Source organism: Crotalus tigris, unplaced genomic scaffold (assembly GCF_016545835.1).
Source record: "Crotalus tigris isolate CLP2741 ecotype Arizona unplaced genomic scaffold, ASM1654583v1 scf7180000019068.10715455, whole genome shotgun sequence".
NCBI classification, from domain to species: domain Eukaryota; kingdom Metazoa; phylum Chordata; class Lepidosauria; order Squamata; family Viperidae; genus Crotalus; species Crotalus tigris.
Genome location: NW_024097358.1, coordinates 9,944,725 through 9,963,603, shown reverse-complemented (window position 1 = coordinate 9,963,603; position 18,879 = coordinate 9,944,725). Strand labels below are relative to the sequence as shown.

The following is an 18,879-nucleotide window of genomic DNA, read 5'->3' as shown; positions in this document are numbered from 1 at the left end:
AAAGTTGAAAGGGCCATTTCTTACTGTAGAGCTCCCACCACTTTTTAAATAGGGGTTATGGCAGGATGGTGTGGTTTGATGTGAAACCCCAAAGTATTGTTCTCCCATTTCCTTCTTGTTTGTGTTCATCAGGCAAATACATACCCACCAGTTAGTTAGAACTGAAGAAGCTTCTTGGATGAGAAGTGAAACATCTTCAGGAAAAACCAAGAAAGTCCAGTTGCAGTTTTCAAAAAGCATTTTTGGGGACAACCATGATCTGGATGACCAAGAACCTCCATAGATACTCAGTGGCAGGTAGATTGTGGAAGAGAGAGAAGAGAAGCTACATGGTTCCATGGACTCTGAATTGGTTAATTGTATATCTTAACTCCAATTTATATGAATAGTTAGCTGTTGCAAAGCAAGGGTATGTAATTCAAATTTGTAAATTTTCATAATGCTGCTTTTCAGGGGCAGTCTTCCCCAATATCTGAAGCGCAAGTGATTTTTGTCACCACATGTTGTTCTTTGCTGTAAACATTTCTGCCTGCACAATATGATACTGCTTTTATTTTGGAACAGCAGTTTCTATCAATGTGGCATGAAATGAATTAATACAGTAGGAAGTGGTGCATGCTCCAGAAGCGGTGCATGCTCCAACACTGGAAGTTTTTAAGAAGAGACTGGACAGTCATTTGTCTGAAATGGTATAGGGTTTCTTGCCTGAGCAGGGGGTTGGACTATATGACCTCCAAGCTCCCTTCCAACTTATTATTAGTATTAGTATCATTAATATTAGTATTATTACTACTATTACTATTACTGTTATTATTAAAAGTGTAGATTTATCCAGAGTGAGAATATATTGATAAGTCATTCACTTAATATTGAACCAACTACTTTCTAGTACTTTTCCTACTCAGTCTGTGTTTTGACAGAATGTATTTGCTTTTATTTGCTCTTGACTTACTAACCCATCAATTTTCACTGACCTATTTTTATTGACAAGAATTGCACACCAATGCTGCTTGTAGCTCAAAAGTTTGGATTGCAACTGGAAGACATCTTTAAGATTAGGTCGTTCTATCGGGTCTCCAAAGACCTCACCATTCTTGTTTCAGCAAATCCTTTTAATTGAGTGTCTGAATTAACAGCTAAAAATACATCCCACAGCTGTTCTGTTGGAATATCACTGACAAAAATTGGTTTGAAGAGAGAGGGGAGAAAAAAGGACAAGTTAAGAAGTACAGGATTGCTTAAAAAATAACAAAGGTTAACCTTGTTTTGAGTTAAATCTTAAATAAGAACAAGAAAATGTTCCAGCAGCCCAGCCAACAGTAGGAAAGGATTGCCAAATATATTCAAGTTTTCCTTCAAAGAAGTTTGGAAAAAAATGTATGTAGTCAAACATCTTGCTGTGGCCTAAACTTCAGTTAGCAAACTTCCAATCTGCCTTAAGTTTACAAATATTGTTTAAAGTAACTGGCAAATACATAGATTTCTATGTGAAGGGTGGGGAGGGATGAAGAGAAGAAGGGGAGTTTCATTCAAAGCAGCAATCACTAATGATAATAACTTGTTTGTTATTCTAAATTGCCAAATGCACACAGTTCTTAATAGAAATCAGTACTGATAGAACTTCAATGCAATATACTGAATTTACCATTGAATTTTAGCTGGACACTTTGGAGCCTTCCTTTTGAAAACTTTTTTTCATCAGACTAATTCTGAAAGATAGAGCAGATCAATCCTTCAAACATATCAAGTAGGTATTTGTTTTATCTATATTGCTAACATATTCTGTATTATTTAGAATGGACTGGCGCTTGCCCATCACTTACGGTAATGCAACATCATCTGATCTACTAAGGAACTAAGATTAAATCTTGTGGTTTTGCCAAAATGATCCACAGTTCAAAATAATAAATTGTTTTTTTTATTAAATTGGGGAGGGAAGATATATGTGTAGCTATTTTTTTTAAAAAAAGTATTGCGTTATTGCATTTCATAAATGTATGTCATTCTTCTTATAAAGAAATGCTTTTTTGTTGTTGTTGTTTTTAATGCTGACAGAGATACTTTGTACCTCCCGCTGCATGCTAGTTTTGAGTCTTAATGGTTTTATCCTTACTGCCAGGAAACAGTCAAAGAAAGCTGTTACTTAGGAGAAGGTTTAAAAAAACTGTTCTTGGGACATACTATGGGGATATTTCTGCCATGAGAATCTCTAGTTGTTGTTTTTTTAATGGTAATTTTAATTCCCATTTAGATGTTCTTTGTAGGCTTTTGTCCCTTGGAAAATAGAAGCCAGCAAAATCAAGTTTCCTCTTTAACTGCATATCCCATCCTGGATTTGATATCTTAGTTATGTTAATGCTGGATGGCATACATCCTGGCAGCTTGACTGAAAGTAAACAGATATGATGAAGAGGCATTGACAAGTTAGTGCCAGCTGCATGGTCTCCCTGGAAGATAAAGACTTTGTCAAAAGTGAACCAGGAATAAAGAATGGATTGGGCTTGAACAGAATAAGCAATTAAGGGACCCTGACAAACATAGCAGGGGATACAACCATATGTAAACATGATATTTGGGAACCAATGTAACAAGAACATTGGGACTGCAGAAACAGGAGGAAGTGTAATGAAAGTAAAATTGATGGAATATAATTTGGATTTGCAGGAGGGAGGGAGGGCATTCCAGAGGAGCAGTGAAGTTTAGATAGTTTCTCTGGGAGAGAGAGAGTTAACATAGCTCGTTCTCAAAATATATATTTAATGCATTTTGAATATAGGAATCCCAGGTATGGACATTTAAAGTCAATCAGATAAAAATAAAGAGCTCTGGGATGTAAGATAAAAGGCTTTTTTTATTAACTGCTGAGCTTTCGTTAACAACCTGTTAACATCATCAGAGCAAAGGGCTAAATGAGAAGGGGGAGCATGTGCATAAATTTACATAACAGTGCACACATTGTGCCCAAGAAGCTCTTAAAGGCATAGAGCAGTCAGTCTGAAGACCATTTTAAAAGTCGCGCTTGTCAGCTGTTTGGCGCGTAGATCCAGCATGCCTTTTAGCCAGCCTCTTGGATTGTATAGTTTGTTTGGTGTAGGGTTGTTGTGTGTGTGTGTTTTGTTAGGTACGGTTATTTGGAATGTTTGTGTGTGTTCGTTTGTTATGCTTATTAGTTGTGGGTGGTTTTGTGGTGTTTGGGAATTGGGCTGTAATATTTTGTTCCATTGAATGTGATAAGTCATATTTCATTGTAGGGGGGAGTTTTGGTCTTGGTCTTAATATTCTGTTGTTACTTAGGTGTTGTGTGTGTATGTTTTGTTGTGTGTGAGTATCTTGTGAGGTTGCAGGATTTATGTTTTGGATGTTTGTGTCCTGGATGTTGTGGTCAGGGGGGTTGTTGTTTCTGTGTGTGAGAATATCAGAACATGGTGTGTTGGTTGTGTGAGTTGTCATGGTTGTGTTAGAATTATATTCTTTAGTTAGGTTTGATGAAAAGGATTGTGTTGTAGAAAGGATATCTATTGTGTTGGTTTGGGGTTTGATAAGTGGCTGGGGTGGTGTTTTTGTGTTATTATTGGTTGGGTTGAAGTGTTTAGGTATTTTATGTTTTTGTAAATGTCTTTTTAGGGTTTGGTAAGGAGGTAGTAGGTCTACGTGTCTATTAATAGAATGACAGTCTGAAAACCAAGCTTCTTTTAAAAGACGGCCTCCTTTGGTGGAATCATGAGCAATGACTTCTGCTCCTTTAAAGTTGAAAGTGTGGCCATGCTCAGCTATATGGGTCCAGACTTGGGAGCGCTGTTCTTGTCTTCTTACTGCCAAAACATGCTCATGTATTCTGGTCTTAAGTCTTTTTGATGTTTCTCCAATGTAGTTACATTGGCATGTGTTGCAGTTGATCTTGTATACGATGGATTAATGCATTGTAGTCTGTTTTAGTTTTGCAAGATTTTTATCTATAGGTGGCAAACAATAAAGGAGACTGCAGTTAGAAGGAAGACATCCCATTGGCATAATCCACTTGAAAGTAGATACCTTGAGTGCAGTTGCATTCATTCAAAGGTAGGCATTGTCTTGATTGTTGGAGCCACATTTTTACTGATGGCTGTGGTAGTGTTTTAACAACTAATTGGTAGAGATAAGATTGACATTTGTCATGATTTCTTAGCTTTTTAAAATTTGAAATAGCGATTAACCCTGTTATAGCAGCTGACCTCTGAAATACAATTCCGTTCTCCCCATAATACAAGAATATAATGAAACCTTGTCATGTGACAGTTATAATTTGTATAGCTTCTCCATCCTAGCATTTTCTATTGTGTTGAACTTCATTTCCCATATTTTTTTTAAGATATCATGGCCTTGCTGGCTAAGAATTATGGGAATGAAATGCTGACTCAGGAATGCTGGGAGTTGAAGTCCATGAGTCATAAAAGAGCCGAGATTGCCTACCCCTGCCCTAGCTTGCTTCTAAGACTGTCATCATCACAGATACTCTTCCTTTTATAGCAGGGGTATCTCGCCTTAACATTTTTGAAGAAGCCAAAATCCAACTATAGTTTGGATTGACATCTCACACTTTTTATTGTGCTTTAGGGACAAGAAATAATACAGTAAGCTACAACAATAGGTCCAACTCCAATTGGGCAAGACTATTTGACACAGATGTATTGATCTTCTGTTTCTCTGACAGGATCTTCAGGAACTAGGTAGTAATCTTGATGATCTCAGGCTGGCATCAACCAGCAAATAATTTCATAGGTGTATTTGTTTTCCCAGGAGATCAATAGTCCTGTCAAAAGAACCATGCTGTAAATAATTAAAATGAAATCTAATAAATAAGTAGATAAAATCATAATAACAAGCCTTAGCCTCCATCAGAGAGCAATTGGTAATTGGTTTTTCCACCAGTAGGTATTCTGTGAGGAGGAAAAAGGATAGAAAGGAATTCATGAAATGCTGCCTTGAAACTATAATAATGTGAGATATATTGTGAGAGGGCAGTAACATTGCCCAATCTCAGTTCTGAGTTATGGAAGGTAAGCTGTGAGGGCAGGAAAATTTATGTTAATATATTTTCTTTCAGACCCAAGGATGATTGCACTTGTGTTATGCTGACCAAAATGTTGCAATGCATCTTTAGTTTAGGAAATGTTGATCAAATATTGTCAGACTCTATTATTTTGGCAAAATTCAAGAAGTTAAGGGATCATAAGCAGCATCCAGACAGAGCTGAGAAATATCAGTCAAAGGTAGGAAAATGCAAGGGAAAAGTAGTCAGCAAATTTCAAGGTCAGGTTCAGAACCAGGGAGAGCTCCTAATAGTTACTATTTCTATATTGCTTAAGAACCTCCTATTTCCAACTTTAAATAAATGAATATGTAAATCTTGCTTTGCAGGTGGAGAAATTTTTTTTTCACAAATGGTATTCTGCATATTTTGCCATGATAAATATCTTCAAATTTTGTCTACTGCCAATTATGGCTACTTAACAAGAAATGGTCTCCTCTCACTAAAGATTGCCAGCAGGACTTGGGGTCTGGAATTATATCATTCTGTTTCACTGAAAAGTATGCCAGGAAGGAGCTGATCAATCAGAATAGAGCTAGAAAGGACCTTGGAGGTCTTCTAATCCAAACCCCTGCTCAAGCAGGAGAACCTATACCATTTCAGACAAGTGACTGTTCAGTCTCTTCTTAAAAACCTCTTGCAATGAAGCCCCTACAACCTCTGACAGCAAGTTGTTCCACTGGTTAATTCTCCTCACTGTAAGAAGGTTTCTCCTTAATTCCAGGTTGCTTCTCTCCTTGATTAGTTTCCATCCATTGTTTCTTATCTTGCCTTTTAGTGCTTTGGAAAATAAGATGACCCCCCCCCTCCTCATTGTGGCAATCTCTCAAATACTGGAATAGTACTATCTTGTCCCCCCGGTCCTTCTTTTCTCTAGACTAGCCAAACCCAAATCCTGCAACCGTTCTTCCTAAGTTTTAGCCTCCAGGCCTTTGATCATCTTAGTTGCTCTTCTGTGCACTTTTTCCAAAGTCTCAACATCTTTTTTGTAATTGGTAACCAAAACCGGATACGGTATTCCAAGTGTGGCCTTACTAAGGCTTTATAATGCTGTACTAATACTTCATGTGATTTTGATTCTATGCCTCTGTTTATACAACCAAGGATTGTATTAGCTTTTTTGGCTGCTGCCACACACTGCTGGCTCATATTTAAATGATAGTCTACTAGGACTCAGAGTTACTGTTTTTGCACCAGGTTTTGCCTACTCTATACTTGTACCTTTGGTTTTTCCTGCCTAAGTGTAAAACCTTGCTTTCCTCCACATTAAATGTCATATTGTTGGATAGAGTGCACTGTTCTGTATCAAGATCTTTTTGGATCCTGAGCTTGTCTTCTGGAGTATTGCCTATTCCTGCCAGCTTAATGTCGTCTGCAAAGTTGATGAATTCCCCTTCTATTCCCTCATCTAAGTCATTTATGAACATATTGAAGAATACTGAACCTAAGACGGAACCATGTGGCACCCCACTGCTTACTTCCCTCCATGTAGATGTAGTACCATTAAGGACGACTTGTTGATTACCATTTGTCAGCCAGTTACAAATCCATCTGGTGGTGATGGTGTCTATCCTACATTTTTCTAGCTTACCAAGAAGTAGGTTGTCTATTTCGTTAAATGCCTTGCTGAAGTCTAAATATACTATATCCACAGCATTTCACTGGTCTACTAATTTAGTCACTTTGTCAAAGAATAAAATAAGATTGGTTTGGCATAATCTGTTTTTAACAAGCCCATACTGGCTACTAGTTATAACTTTATTTGTTATGTAATCAACCAGCCCAAAAGAGAAAAAGACTCCAGCATCTCTCCACCAATAATCAGCACTCAGATCAGCATAGATTAACTCCAAGGATACCTTCATACCAACAAACGGGAGGGCATGGCCAGCACAGGAGACAGGCAGTGTGTAGGGGTTGATGGTGTCTGGCAGCAGCCTCAGCCCATGCAGCTCAGGTAACTCCAAGCACTGCTACCACCACTCTGGCCCTCCAAGCAGAAATCCCAACCTGGAGGGCACCAGCAGCAGGCAGGTGGGGAGAGGCAGGCAATCCCGATGCACCATATGGCTGCCTGCCCCAGTGTGGCCGCTAGCAAGCCAAAAGATGGTGGGATGAAGTGGGCAGCCAGTCATGAGAGGCTCATCCTCACGCTGTGGCAGCAGGCAGAGGCATGGGGGGAGGCAGGCATGCTGCCCCTTCCATCCCACCATCTCTCAGCTTGCCCGCGGCTGTGCTGGGGCAGGCATCTGCACGGTGCATCAGGATTGCCTGCCTCCACCCGCATGCCTCTGCCTACTGACTGGATGTTTCATTGCAGTATCAAGATTATCTGCATGTTTCAAAAGTTCACTGTTTTTTCTGACTGTGTCCTTATCCTGGTTGTTGGCCTTATAATCAGGAAGCAAGTCTAGATAAGTATTTTATTCAGTAATGAAGTAGTGAGCTAGCAATCCTTTGAGGAATTGGACAGCCTTCTGATTTTTATTCTTGTGATTTATATTATACAAAAATAAAACAAGTTAGGCTATTAACTTTTAAATCACATCTTATTCAGAAAGTATACATCATGCATCAGAAGTTTATGAAATTTTACTGTGATATATTTGTCATCGTTTTAAAATATACTTTGAAATATATACAGTAATTGCACAGAGAAAATGATTATTTTAAAGTATTAAACAAAAGTATTTTATCTACACAAAATGTATCTACCTTAAAGGGAATGAGGAATGTAACTATAATCATCGGGGAACAGGGATATTATCTATGTAGCCTTGAGATATCCCCAACTGCTAGTCTCTTCATGTTTATGTCTTTCAAGCAATTAGTGGAAACTCAATATATTTTGGGCATATCTTGCTCTGTGGTTCTGAAGTCTAGAAGCTTGTTTCTGGAAATGAAAGACATCTGTATTCAGCATAATAACTATATGAATTGAATATTGTTATTTTCCTATTTGTTTCCTTTGGTTAATATTTGATTAACATTACAAAATTATATTTCACATATACCTACACATGTGCACATGCTTGTAAATTTTATTTTCATCCTTTTTTGGGAAAGAATGAAGAAAGATTCTCAGCCCTTCAAGATAATCTAAGTCAGAAAAAATGGTCTCTGCAAAAAATACCAGAACTTTATTTTATTAATATAGTCTATAATAAGAAAATCTTGAATGACTGAAAGAGTTTTCCCTTTCGTCCCTGTTATACCAAGGAGAGTCAAAGTGGGTCACTTTAAGTTTTTTTTCCCTCTGCCTTCTTCCCTTCCTGGGCTTAGTTCATGGTTTTCTAGCTAATATTTGCATTCCTTCTCCATGTTCATCTCTGGGTTCTCTATACCAGATTGCAAGCCCATCATCTCCAAATAGCTTTATGGTGAGAGTTTTGGTCCAACATATATGGAAAACACTGAGTTGAGGACAAGAGAGAATATTTGACTAGGATTGGGAGATTGTCTCAGCCCTTACAAAGGTGCTGTGAAATTAAAATTGTCTGGAGCAGCCCTGCCAGAATAAGTATTAAATTGTTGGCATGTTTGCTTTTGTTACTTTAAACATGAATAAATGCAACATGTTTGTGTGGTTTTTCCCCAGCTGTTTCCCAGATTTCCCTTCTGGGTGACGTTGACAATAATTTGATCAGTACATGCCTGATGGAGCAAACCATATTTTTCTCCCCCTCACCCTATAGTTAGAACTGGTTTGTGAGACAGGACAAATTTGACCAGTCTGCTAAAAAGAGGCCACTTGCACCTTCAAGGCATTCTCAGGTCCATCTACAATCAGTAGGAAAAAATGATCGTATCTTAGGGTTTTAAAAAGTGCTTTTGTTCTTGTTCTGTATTTTCAATAACATTACTATTTTATATTGGTAAATATAACCAATTGGCATTGATGGAAGGAATCAAGCCTGTTCCAGGTTTCGTCATGCGATAAATAAAAGCATTATTTTTATCAATGTTCTATTATTTCTTTCTCTTTGTTTTTTGGAAGTCCAAATTTACAGCCTGTTTTATCATCAGAGAAATGCATAAAATCAGGTACAAGAATTGTTTTTGCACACCATTTATAAGTTGTGAAAATAAAATGTAGTAGTAATTCTGCAATAGGACAAAGTTTTAATCTAGTTCTGAGTGAGACAGCACACTCAAGGATGAACTGCTATTGTTGAGACTACTAAGCTGACAGTACAGTTTTCCCTGGAAAATGTTTTTGGTAAAGGAATAATTGTCTAACTTGATATCATGTGGCTGAGCCAATGCTTTGTTTTTCTGAGAAAATACATTTGGGTAGTTTGGCTTTTAGCTTGACCTTGCAAAATCTCCTATACATATCAGGAGCAGTTCAATAAAGCAACAACATTTAATAATTGGCTGCCCTTTGTTGCCACTGTTCTATTACCAGTAGTACCCACACATTTTAAGGAGTATGGGTGTAGACCATAGTTGAAACTTTTTTTTTTAATTTTAATTTTTAACCAACAAGACAAAACAGAACAAAGCAACACATAACACACATACACACACAATATATACCTCCTTTTTTTTACAGCAATTACATAACGGTAATCTAATATTTACATTTCCTTATTCTTCTTTAAATATTTGTCCTTATAGCCCCATTATTTCTTATTTACATTTTTCTTCCTTCATGTGTACACATATTTTCACTTTTGACCTTTCCATATTTATTCTTTTCTATTATTTCTAGTCTCCAACCAGACATACACCTTGTTCCATACTATATAATACTCTGTGTCTTTCTTTTCTTTTATCTCTTTTGTTAATTTGTCCATCTCAGCACAGTCCAGGATTTTTCTTATTACTTCTTTCTCTGATGGTATATTCTCATTTTTCCAGCACTGTGCATATGCTATTCTTGCCGCCGTTATTATATGTAAAATTAAGTACCATATTTCTTTACTATATTTTCTATTTAAAATACCCAACAAAAAGATCTCTGGTTTCCAGTCTACAGGTTGGTCTATTATTTCTTGGATCCATTTTCTTATTGTAGACCAGTATTTTTTTGCAACTGGGCATGTCCACCATAGATGATAATATGTTCCATGTACTTTTTTACATTTCCAACATGTTGGCGAGTTATTCTGGAACATCTTGGCAAGCTTTGCAGGTGGAAGATGCCATCTATAAAACATTTTCAACTGGTTTTCCTTGAATGCCGCCGACATAGTCAATTTTATATTTATTTCCCATATTTTTCCCATTTCTCCAATTCTATATTATATCCAAAATTTTTTGCCCATCTAATCATTGTGTCTTTGACAACCTCGTCTTCCATTTTATATCTCAATAGGTATTTGTATAAATTGCTAATTAATTTTATTTCTGTTCCATGTATAATTTTACCCAATTCTTGCGGCTCTTTTTGGATTTCATATAATTTTTTTTCCTCTGTATATTTAGATTGAATTTGTGTAAATGTCCACCAATCAATCTCTCTGCCAATGTCTTGTTCCAATTCTTTTTTTGTTTTCAAATTTCCCTGTTCATTTACTAATTCCTTGTATCTAATTATCTTATTTATATCCAGTAGATTTGGGTATTTCAAAGCTTCTGTTGGGGATAACCACATTGGAATTCTTGTATAATGTTTTTGTTTTATTTTTTTCCCAAGTCTGTAGCAATGCATTCCTAACTATGTGTCTTTGAAAATATCTATGTATTTTATGTTTTTCGTCCCATAGGAATGCATGCCACTCTGCTTGCAAATCATGTCCTTCTATTGTTAAGACTCTAATATTTTTCAAATCCATCCAATCTTTTAGCCAAGTTAAGCTTGATGCTTGGTAATATATTTCCCACTCAGGTAACGCCAATCCCCCTTTATCTTTCGTGTCTTGCAAGAGTTTTAATTTAATCCTGGGTTTTTTCCTTTGCCATATAAATTTAGTGATCAATTTATTTAATTCTTGAAAGAATGTTTTCCCTAATTTTATTGGAATAACCTGGAACAGAAATAATATTTTTGGCAATACATTCATTTTGACCGTAGCGGTCCTCCCTAAAAATGAAATTTGCAAATTTTCCCAATTTTCTAAATCTTTTTTTATCTGGTGTAGTATTTTATCATAATTGTCCTCCTTAATCGAGGAACATTTCGCTGTAAGCCAGATCCCTAAGTATTTTATTTTCTTGGTTATACTTATTTTTGTTTTATCTTCCAATTCCCTTTCTTGTGCCTTTGTAAGATTTTTTGTTATTAATTTGGATTTATTCCTATTAATCTTAAGTCCGGCTACCTCACCAAATTCTTCTATTTTTTTAATCAATTTAAAGCCGGTTTCCAATGGATCTTCCAAAATAAATACCAAGTCATCAGCAAAGGCCTGGACCTTATATTCTTCCTTTTTAATTTTTAAACCCTTTATTTCTTGGTCCTCTCTGATTTTTGTAAGAAGTATTTCTAATGATAAAATAAATAGAAGAGGAGAAAGTGGGCATCCTTGTCTTACTCTTTTGGTTATATCAATTTTTTCTGTCATTTCCTCATTTATAATTACCCTAGCTGTTTGTTTAGTATATATTTTCTCAACCATCTTTCCAAATTTTGTCCCAAAATCCATATAGTACAATTGTGTTATAATAAAATTCCAATTCAAATTATCAAATGCCTTCTGGGCATCAAGAAAAACCAGCGTAGCTTGTCTTTCAGGATGAACTTCGTAAAATTCTAAAGTATTCAGTATTATCCTCATGTTATTTTTTATTTGTCGTCCTGGTAAAAATCCATTTTGATCTGGGTGAATATAATTATTCAAAATTTTCTTTATCCTTTCTGCTATTATTGTTGTAAATGTCTTATAATCTGTATTCAGTAAAGAAATCGGTCTATAATTTTGAATTTGTTGTAGGTCTGAGTCTTTCGTAGGAATGAGGGTGATAATTGCTTCAGTCCAAATTGTTGGTATCTTCGCCTCTTCCAATACCTCATTGTACATCTCCAACATTATCCATTGTAGTGACTCTTGTGTATTTTTATAAAACTCGACCGGAATTCCATCTGGGCCTGGTGATTTGTTGTTTTTTTTATTTTTTCAATGCTATTTCTAATTCTATTGCAGTTATTGGTCTATTCAACATTTCCTTTTGTTCTTCAGTAATTTTACCCATTTTTGCTGCCTCAATATATTGTTTGACTTTATCATCTGGTATATCTTCCTGATGGTATAGCTTTGAAAAGAAATTTTGTATTATTTTCTTTTTTTGTATTTTTTTTTTTCCCGTCTATATTGTACTGTTCCACTTTCATCTTGTAGTTGGTATATTGCTCTTTTGCCTTTTTCTTTTTTTAATTTATAAGCCAACCATCGACCAGTTTTATTCGCATTTTCAAAGTAATTTTGTTTTGCCATCCTGCTTTTCTGTGCCATTTCTTTTTGTGTTGTCAGGTTAATCTTGTGTTTTATAATATTCCATTTTTTCTTTTATCTTTTTGTTTTGTGGGTCCTTCTGTAGATCACCTTCTATTTTTTTTAATTCTTCTTATAATTTCCCTTGTTGAAGTCTCCTATCTTTATTTTTCTTTGAGTTGTATGCAATTGTCAATCCCCGTATGTAAGCTTTTGTAGTATCCCACAAATTTTGTGTTGATGTCTCTTCCTTTTTATTTACCTGAAAAAATAATGTCAACTCCTTTTCTAGCATCTGTATAATTGTTTATCTTTACATAGTCTTTGATTCATTGACCATCTTTTTCTCTGTTTCTGGCCTTTCCATTTTATTATTATTGGGTTATGATCCGCCCAATCATTAAGCCCTATTTCAATTTCCTCTATCCCTTTTTGTACGTCTGTTGTTGCCCAGGCCATATCGATCCTAGACCAAGACTGATGTGGATACCAGTAGAACGTATATTGTTTGTCTGATCTGTGTGTCTCTCTCCATATATCCTGAAGATTGAGTTCTGTTACCATGTCAAAGAATGATTTTGGTAATATATTTTTCTTCTTTTTGTTCTTTTACTACTCTTATAATCTTTCTTAACATCAACTATTCATAGTTGAAACTTTTAATAAACTATATAGCTTTCTATTTAAAATGAGAAAATAAATCCAGATCAGTAATGTATTTTTAACAGTCTGCTTTCCTTTCGAACAATGAAATCTGAGGAGGAATTTGGAATGAGGAGAATTTTGGAAGCATCCCTGTGTGATGGAAGAGAATCGTAACTAACAGAAGATTTCAGATGACTGGTAACATCCCTAGGATAGCTCTAGCTAAAATATCACTGTAGTCCTATCAGCTGTTCTGCATGCTAGCTGTAGCAACAGACAGCTATTGACTGGAGCATTTAGACTGCACCTGTTGCTGAAAGTATACATGATGCTCCAAAGTGAACAAAATATCCACTAATTTATATGAAGTACTTAAAAGGGATCCTTGAGAAGGTCTGTTAAAATGCCAGGGAATGCCTAATGGCCAAGTGTTCACTTTATTTTGATATGTGAATAATAGAAAAAGAGGGGCAATTAGGAAAGGCTTTTAAAAGGGTTTCATTTTCCTAAGATAGCTTTTAACCAAAATACAAAATCTTAAATATAACAAAATCCTAGGGTATCCAAGATAACAAAATGTATCAAACAATCTCTGCAGTGTCCTAGTGCTAATTACCAACAAATATAAGGCGATAGCATACTAGAAAAGACTGAATGAGCAACTTTAAGGATGGATCAAATAAGCAATTATTTTGAAGGGAAACTGAAAGAACTAGGTATGGTCAATGTAGTGGAAAGAAAATTAAGTGGAGTTTATGTTTGTTATAGAAATAGAACGGAAAACAGCTGCTATATGTACCATAATTCAGGTTATATCAGCTCTAGTACTATTTAGCTAAGACATTCCAATTGTTATTTTCCAATACTGGCCAGAAAATCTACAATCCATTTTCTATAGTAACTCTGCCTGTATTGTTCCCTTGGGTTTTTTCTGGAGATGGGGCCATCAATATGATTAAGCATTAAAGCTTTCAAAAATCTGACTCCCACATGGCCTAAGAGAAAACTAGGCTCTTTTTTGAATAATAACTAATATTCCATATATTTATGAGGATTTCTTTCTGAATGGAAATTGGAGTCACACCTTATTCTTCTAATTGAAAGATTTAATTTTAGAGTGATTCATATGTCCAGGATAGACAAATTTCAGCTTGTGGGCTGTTCTTCCGGCTCTTCCTTTATCTGAAAATTGCAGCAAGTTTGGCCAATAATTTAATAAGAAAACTAAAGTAGGCTATGTAAAAATAAAATTTACATGTTTCCCCATTTGGGGAGTTTAAAAGGCAAAATCAGTGCCTTAACACTTCTAAAACTTTAAGGCAGCTCATTACTTCTTAAGACATTTTCTCCGAATCTCTAGAAAAATCAGTCTGATATCTTTAGTGAAGACGTTACTGGCTGAAATGAATGTCTTAACACATTAGAGAGACTTAAGGTGTTCTAGTATATCTAAAAATGAAAAAAGGAATAAAAGTTAACATAGCTTATCCTGGATTATGAATAAAAATTACTTGACTCAGGGAAGCTGATCACATGTCTATTTGAATTATTGCTTTTGGTATGATTCATTATTAAAAGGAATGCTTAGAGTGATATATTTATGCTAGGAGACAATAGCAACTGGATAATTCTACTGCTTTTGGAGTTTGGGAGTGACTGAATTATCCAATTTTCTAGCATGATTTATTCTATTATATCTTTACAATGCTTGCAACCATTGAGGAGTGAATCATACTGATATTTTATGTTTGTTATATATGCTATATGCACCACACACACACTATACATGTGTTAGTTAGAGTGTATGACTATTCTGAATTTCTATACAAAGGCATCTGTCTGAAATAGATTACAAGTTTGAAGCAATGAAAGCATGTAATTTAAGAAGAGAAACAAACATGTACTGTGAATAGCTATCTCTGCTGTGGGATGAGAATTTGGCACTTGCTTAGTTCTCATAATGAATTAGCCATTTTCTTCAGCACACCATACTGGAAGATCAGCTTTAAGTGACAATATTAGCCAGCCTCTCCTTCCAGGTCTGTCTTTTGAAACATGTCTTATTTCTGTTCTGTTCTTGATTCCTAGGTCCAGCTAATCACAATAGTTCCCTCTTAGCCTCGCTTCCCATTCCAGGACGGTCTTTACATCCATCACTGGATATCAAGCATTTTCTGACTTTCCGCCTCAATGGCACCCCTCCACTCAACCTCTTTCCTAATTTCAACACGGTGAGTTTTTCTAGTTTGATCCATTTCTTCATCCCCACAGAGCAGTGTCCTTAGCACTGTATGGAATTAGATAGGAGCAAAATTATCCTCTACCTTCTGAGCTAAAGGCCAAAAAAGTAGTCATTTTCATTCTAAAATATAACTGCTGATGGGCTAATTTTATCTCAATCTTCTTTGTTTTCTCATGGCATAATTCACCCTGTTGATCTATAAACTTCAAGGTTAAACAGAACACACATGCTGGATCAATGTGCAGTAGCTATAGAAATATAGCAAGTGCAATATGCCTGCGCACATCCCGTCATGTTCATCATATTATGCCTCCCCTACAGATGGAAAGCTTAAGATACCATGTAAAAAGAGATGCAAAGGCCACTTAGGATTTTTAAGATGCATGATGATAACAGTGGTAGGATTCCAATATGTGAACAACTGGTTCTCTGTGTGGATGCCGCTTCCAGAAGTCCATTCTGAGCCTGGGCAACAAAAAATTAGGTACTGGTTCTGCCGAACTGGTGCAAACTGGCTGAATCCCACCACTGGATGATTAACTATGTATATAACTGCAGTGTGGCTTTCTAATGGGAGGAATCACAGAGTTTCAGAAAAATATGTTAAATTTTCCCATAATAGCCTATGCAAAGCATTCTTTGTTTCTTTGGAATTTTGTTTTCTATGTATTTTAAAAGATAGAAATAACAGAGATATAGTCAATCCTCACAAATAAAAAAAATGCGTGGCTTATTGCTTACTCTGGAAGAATGGATACTTAAAGTGTCTAATTTAGCAGAAATGGCAAAAATCTCCGTCTATTTGAAGGATCACTCACAAGAAAAATACATTATGGTTTGGAGAAGATGGATTGATTATATTCAGAAGAAATATGAAATTGAAAAGTATTATCTTGCTTTTGAGTAGATCTTAGATAATTATTAGTTTTAATTATCTTATTATTTTTTGTTAATATTTATTTTGAGAAGGAGTTAAAGTGTGTTATGGTTTTGATTGATAGTATAATTGGTTTATGTTAGTTAGATTGTGTTTGTTTGTTTTATTTTTTATCCTGTAATCAGCTCTGGGAAGTGGGGGGAGGGGGGGAAGGGGTGGGGGGGTTATATTGTAATAAATTTATAAAACTTTTAACTAAAAAAAAATATGTGGCTGATATTCTTTAAAGACAGTCTTGGCACTACCTCCCCCACAATTCAATAGGTTTGCAACTCCAAACATTCCCGTCCAGTATAGGACTGTGGAGGTTTCAAGTTGGGGTTGATTGTTCTTAAGCGTCTTTCATAAAAGACAGATGCAGTATCTATTCTGGTCTCCTGTTTTCACAGCAGTAGATGTCTTCAAGAGGTTTGCAGTTGTCCCACTTTTGCCTCTTTTATCTGATATAATATTTCTGAATGTTGAGAATCCATTTAACTACAGTACTACGATTATTAATACATTAATAAGCCCGTCTTCTTCCGTTTATCTATTCTATTGTTTACTATATCTTATAATGTCTGTTTGTCTTCTTGATAGCAGTACTGTTTTCAGTAAATGATCCTAACTTCTATTTTCTGAGAAAACTAAAATGTTAACAAATGAATAATGCATGATCCATATGTTAACCTATTTGTTTATCTTTCCCTTTGAAATGAAAAAAGGAATATTACATAGAAAGAATGAACAAAAGACAAAAGTAGAATTACAACTGCCATATTTGCTCCTTGCTCTAGTGGGAAAAAAAACAAATAATTTTCATGTAAATTTCCACTACTGCCTAATCTGTTATTCAGACAGATTGAAGTTCCAGTTGATAGAAATAATTTATAGTCTAGAAGGTGTTAAGGAAATCATGTTATATTCTTCATGTCTATATATACAAGAGAAGCAAGTTTATCAATTTGATTCAGTTATGGCTCATTGTTTTTATTCAGTAGATTTCTAAGTAACCTTAAGAGCATATATACAATATATATACAATAGCAAAATAAAAGCACATAGATTTATGTAAACAAAATACAGTCAGTACTTAATTACAGTGAGTATTATAAGGCTTTTAAATATGTTAAAATTCATCCCAATGAGATTGGCCTGCCCCACTTGCCCTGGTAGTAGGGGCATCTGCAGACCCATCAGCCAAGAAATTTCAGCTGATGAAATTCAGGAGAAGAACTTTTTCTGCCATGGTTCCTGCCCTTCGGAACATCGCATGCCTGGAGGTGATAGAGATCCATCCTGCCTTATTGCCTTTCCAAAAGGACCTGAAACTCTTTGAGGCCCTGAGGTGCTTTACACTAGAGATGTTTAATAGATTAAAAAAATATCCCATCTACATCCCATTTATGTGCTGGTCCCCCTTTTATCTTATTTTTGTTAACTTTTAATGTTTTAATTTTTAAAGCGTAATGTTTTGATTTTTTTTATGATGTTGTGAGTCATCCAGAGTCATCCAGAGTCATTTCACAGTGAGATGGGTGACATACTGTATAAATTTAATTAATAAATAAAAACAGCCATTAGATAGGTCAAGCCACATATTGCACTGAAGTAACAAAATAATCTGATAGTGGAGAGAAGAGTCTGGAAGTGATGTACTTTTTGAGCTAAACCTGAACCTTAGAGCAGTTTGACTGTAACTTCTTGGGAATCAAAAGTTTCCTTTTTTTCTAATGGTTTCATTCTGGGAATAAAGCAAGAAAAGGCTTGTGGATTTAGAGATGATAGATAGACAGGCAGGCAGGCAGAGACAGGCAGAAATAGACAGACAGTCAGACAGACACTAAAAACTCTTGGTTTAGAAAAAAAAAGTTTGTGAAAAGCAAGTTCAGATTTTGAAGGTACCCTCAAATCCACTCAAATGTGTAAAACCTTTGTGAGTCCTTTATAAATCATAACTTGAGTCTATGTCTTCTGGTTTTCCTAACCTCATAATCTTTACAGGACATTCAATGCAATAATCTGTCCTTATGTATCAGTGGATACATAAGTGTATCAGTTATATATTTCAGGGATAAAACAGAAGTAATCCAAGTCATTGCAAATTAGTTTAAACATAGAGTTGGGGATTTTTTTTCTTAACTGCCTGAATCCAAAATAATACTTTACAGTTTTCTGGGCATTTTGTCCTTGTACTAACAGATAGAAAAGTGAGAAAGTCCCACAACTACTATAGATTAATATATTAAGAATCAACTATATGTAGTAAGTTGGATAATATTATTTATTTTGGTCAAGAATCAAGTTTTTAAAAAATTAAGTTAAAATAGTATAATTTAAAAATCAGTAAGTTCAAGGAAAGAAGATCGTAGATGGATAAACAATAGTGCAGTTAAGTTGTTCTAATAACTGTAGCACAATAAAATGACTACGGTATATCTTGTAATTCTCCTAGTAATCTCAAAATGCTCAGCTAGCATGAGATGCACATAATCCTTTGCGAACCAAGTCTGTTTCATAGAAGGAAAGTTGTAAGCTCAGAGCACAGAATCTCATAGAAAAGACTTTGAAATTGCATGTGCTAGAGGTACTTCCTAAACCTGGGTAAATTACCCAAAATTGAGTAAAAATG

At 35.4% G+C, this 18,879-nt stretch overlaps 1 protein-coding gene across 7 annotated transcripts in view; it reads left to right on the top strand.

The window, feature by feature from the left end:
- The window catches only part of ZNF385C (zinc finger protein 385C), a 276,051-nt gene that overhangs the window by 233,363 nt on the left and 23,809 nt on the right, over positions 1 to 18,879 (top strand). For 6 of the 7 annotated variants that reach the window (XM_039359015.1, XM_039359012.1, XM_039359010.1 and 3 more), the window contains one exon: positions 15,178 to 15,320. In XM_039359015.1, the coding sequence (XP_039214949.1) occupies positions 15,178 to 15,320 (143 nt within the window). Of the gene's footprint in view, positions 1 to 12,776; positions 13,026 to 15,177; positions 15,321 to 18,879 lie in introns of those variants that run through there. The other variant, XM_039359013.1, reaches the window with a different exon arrangement.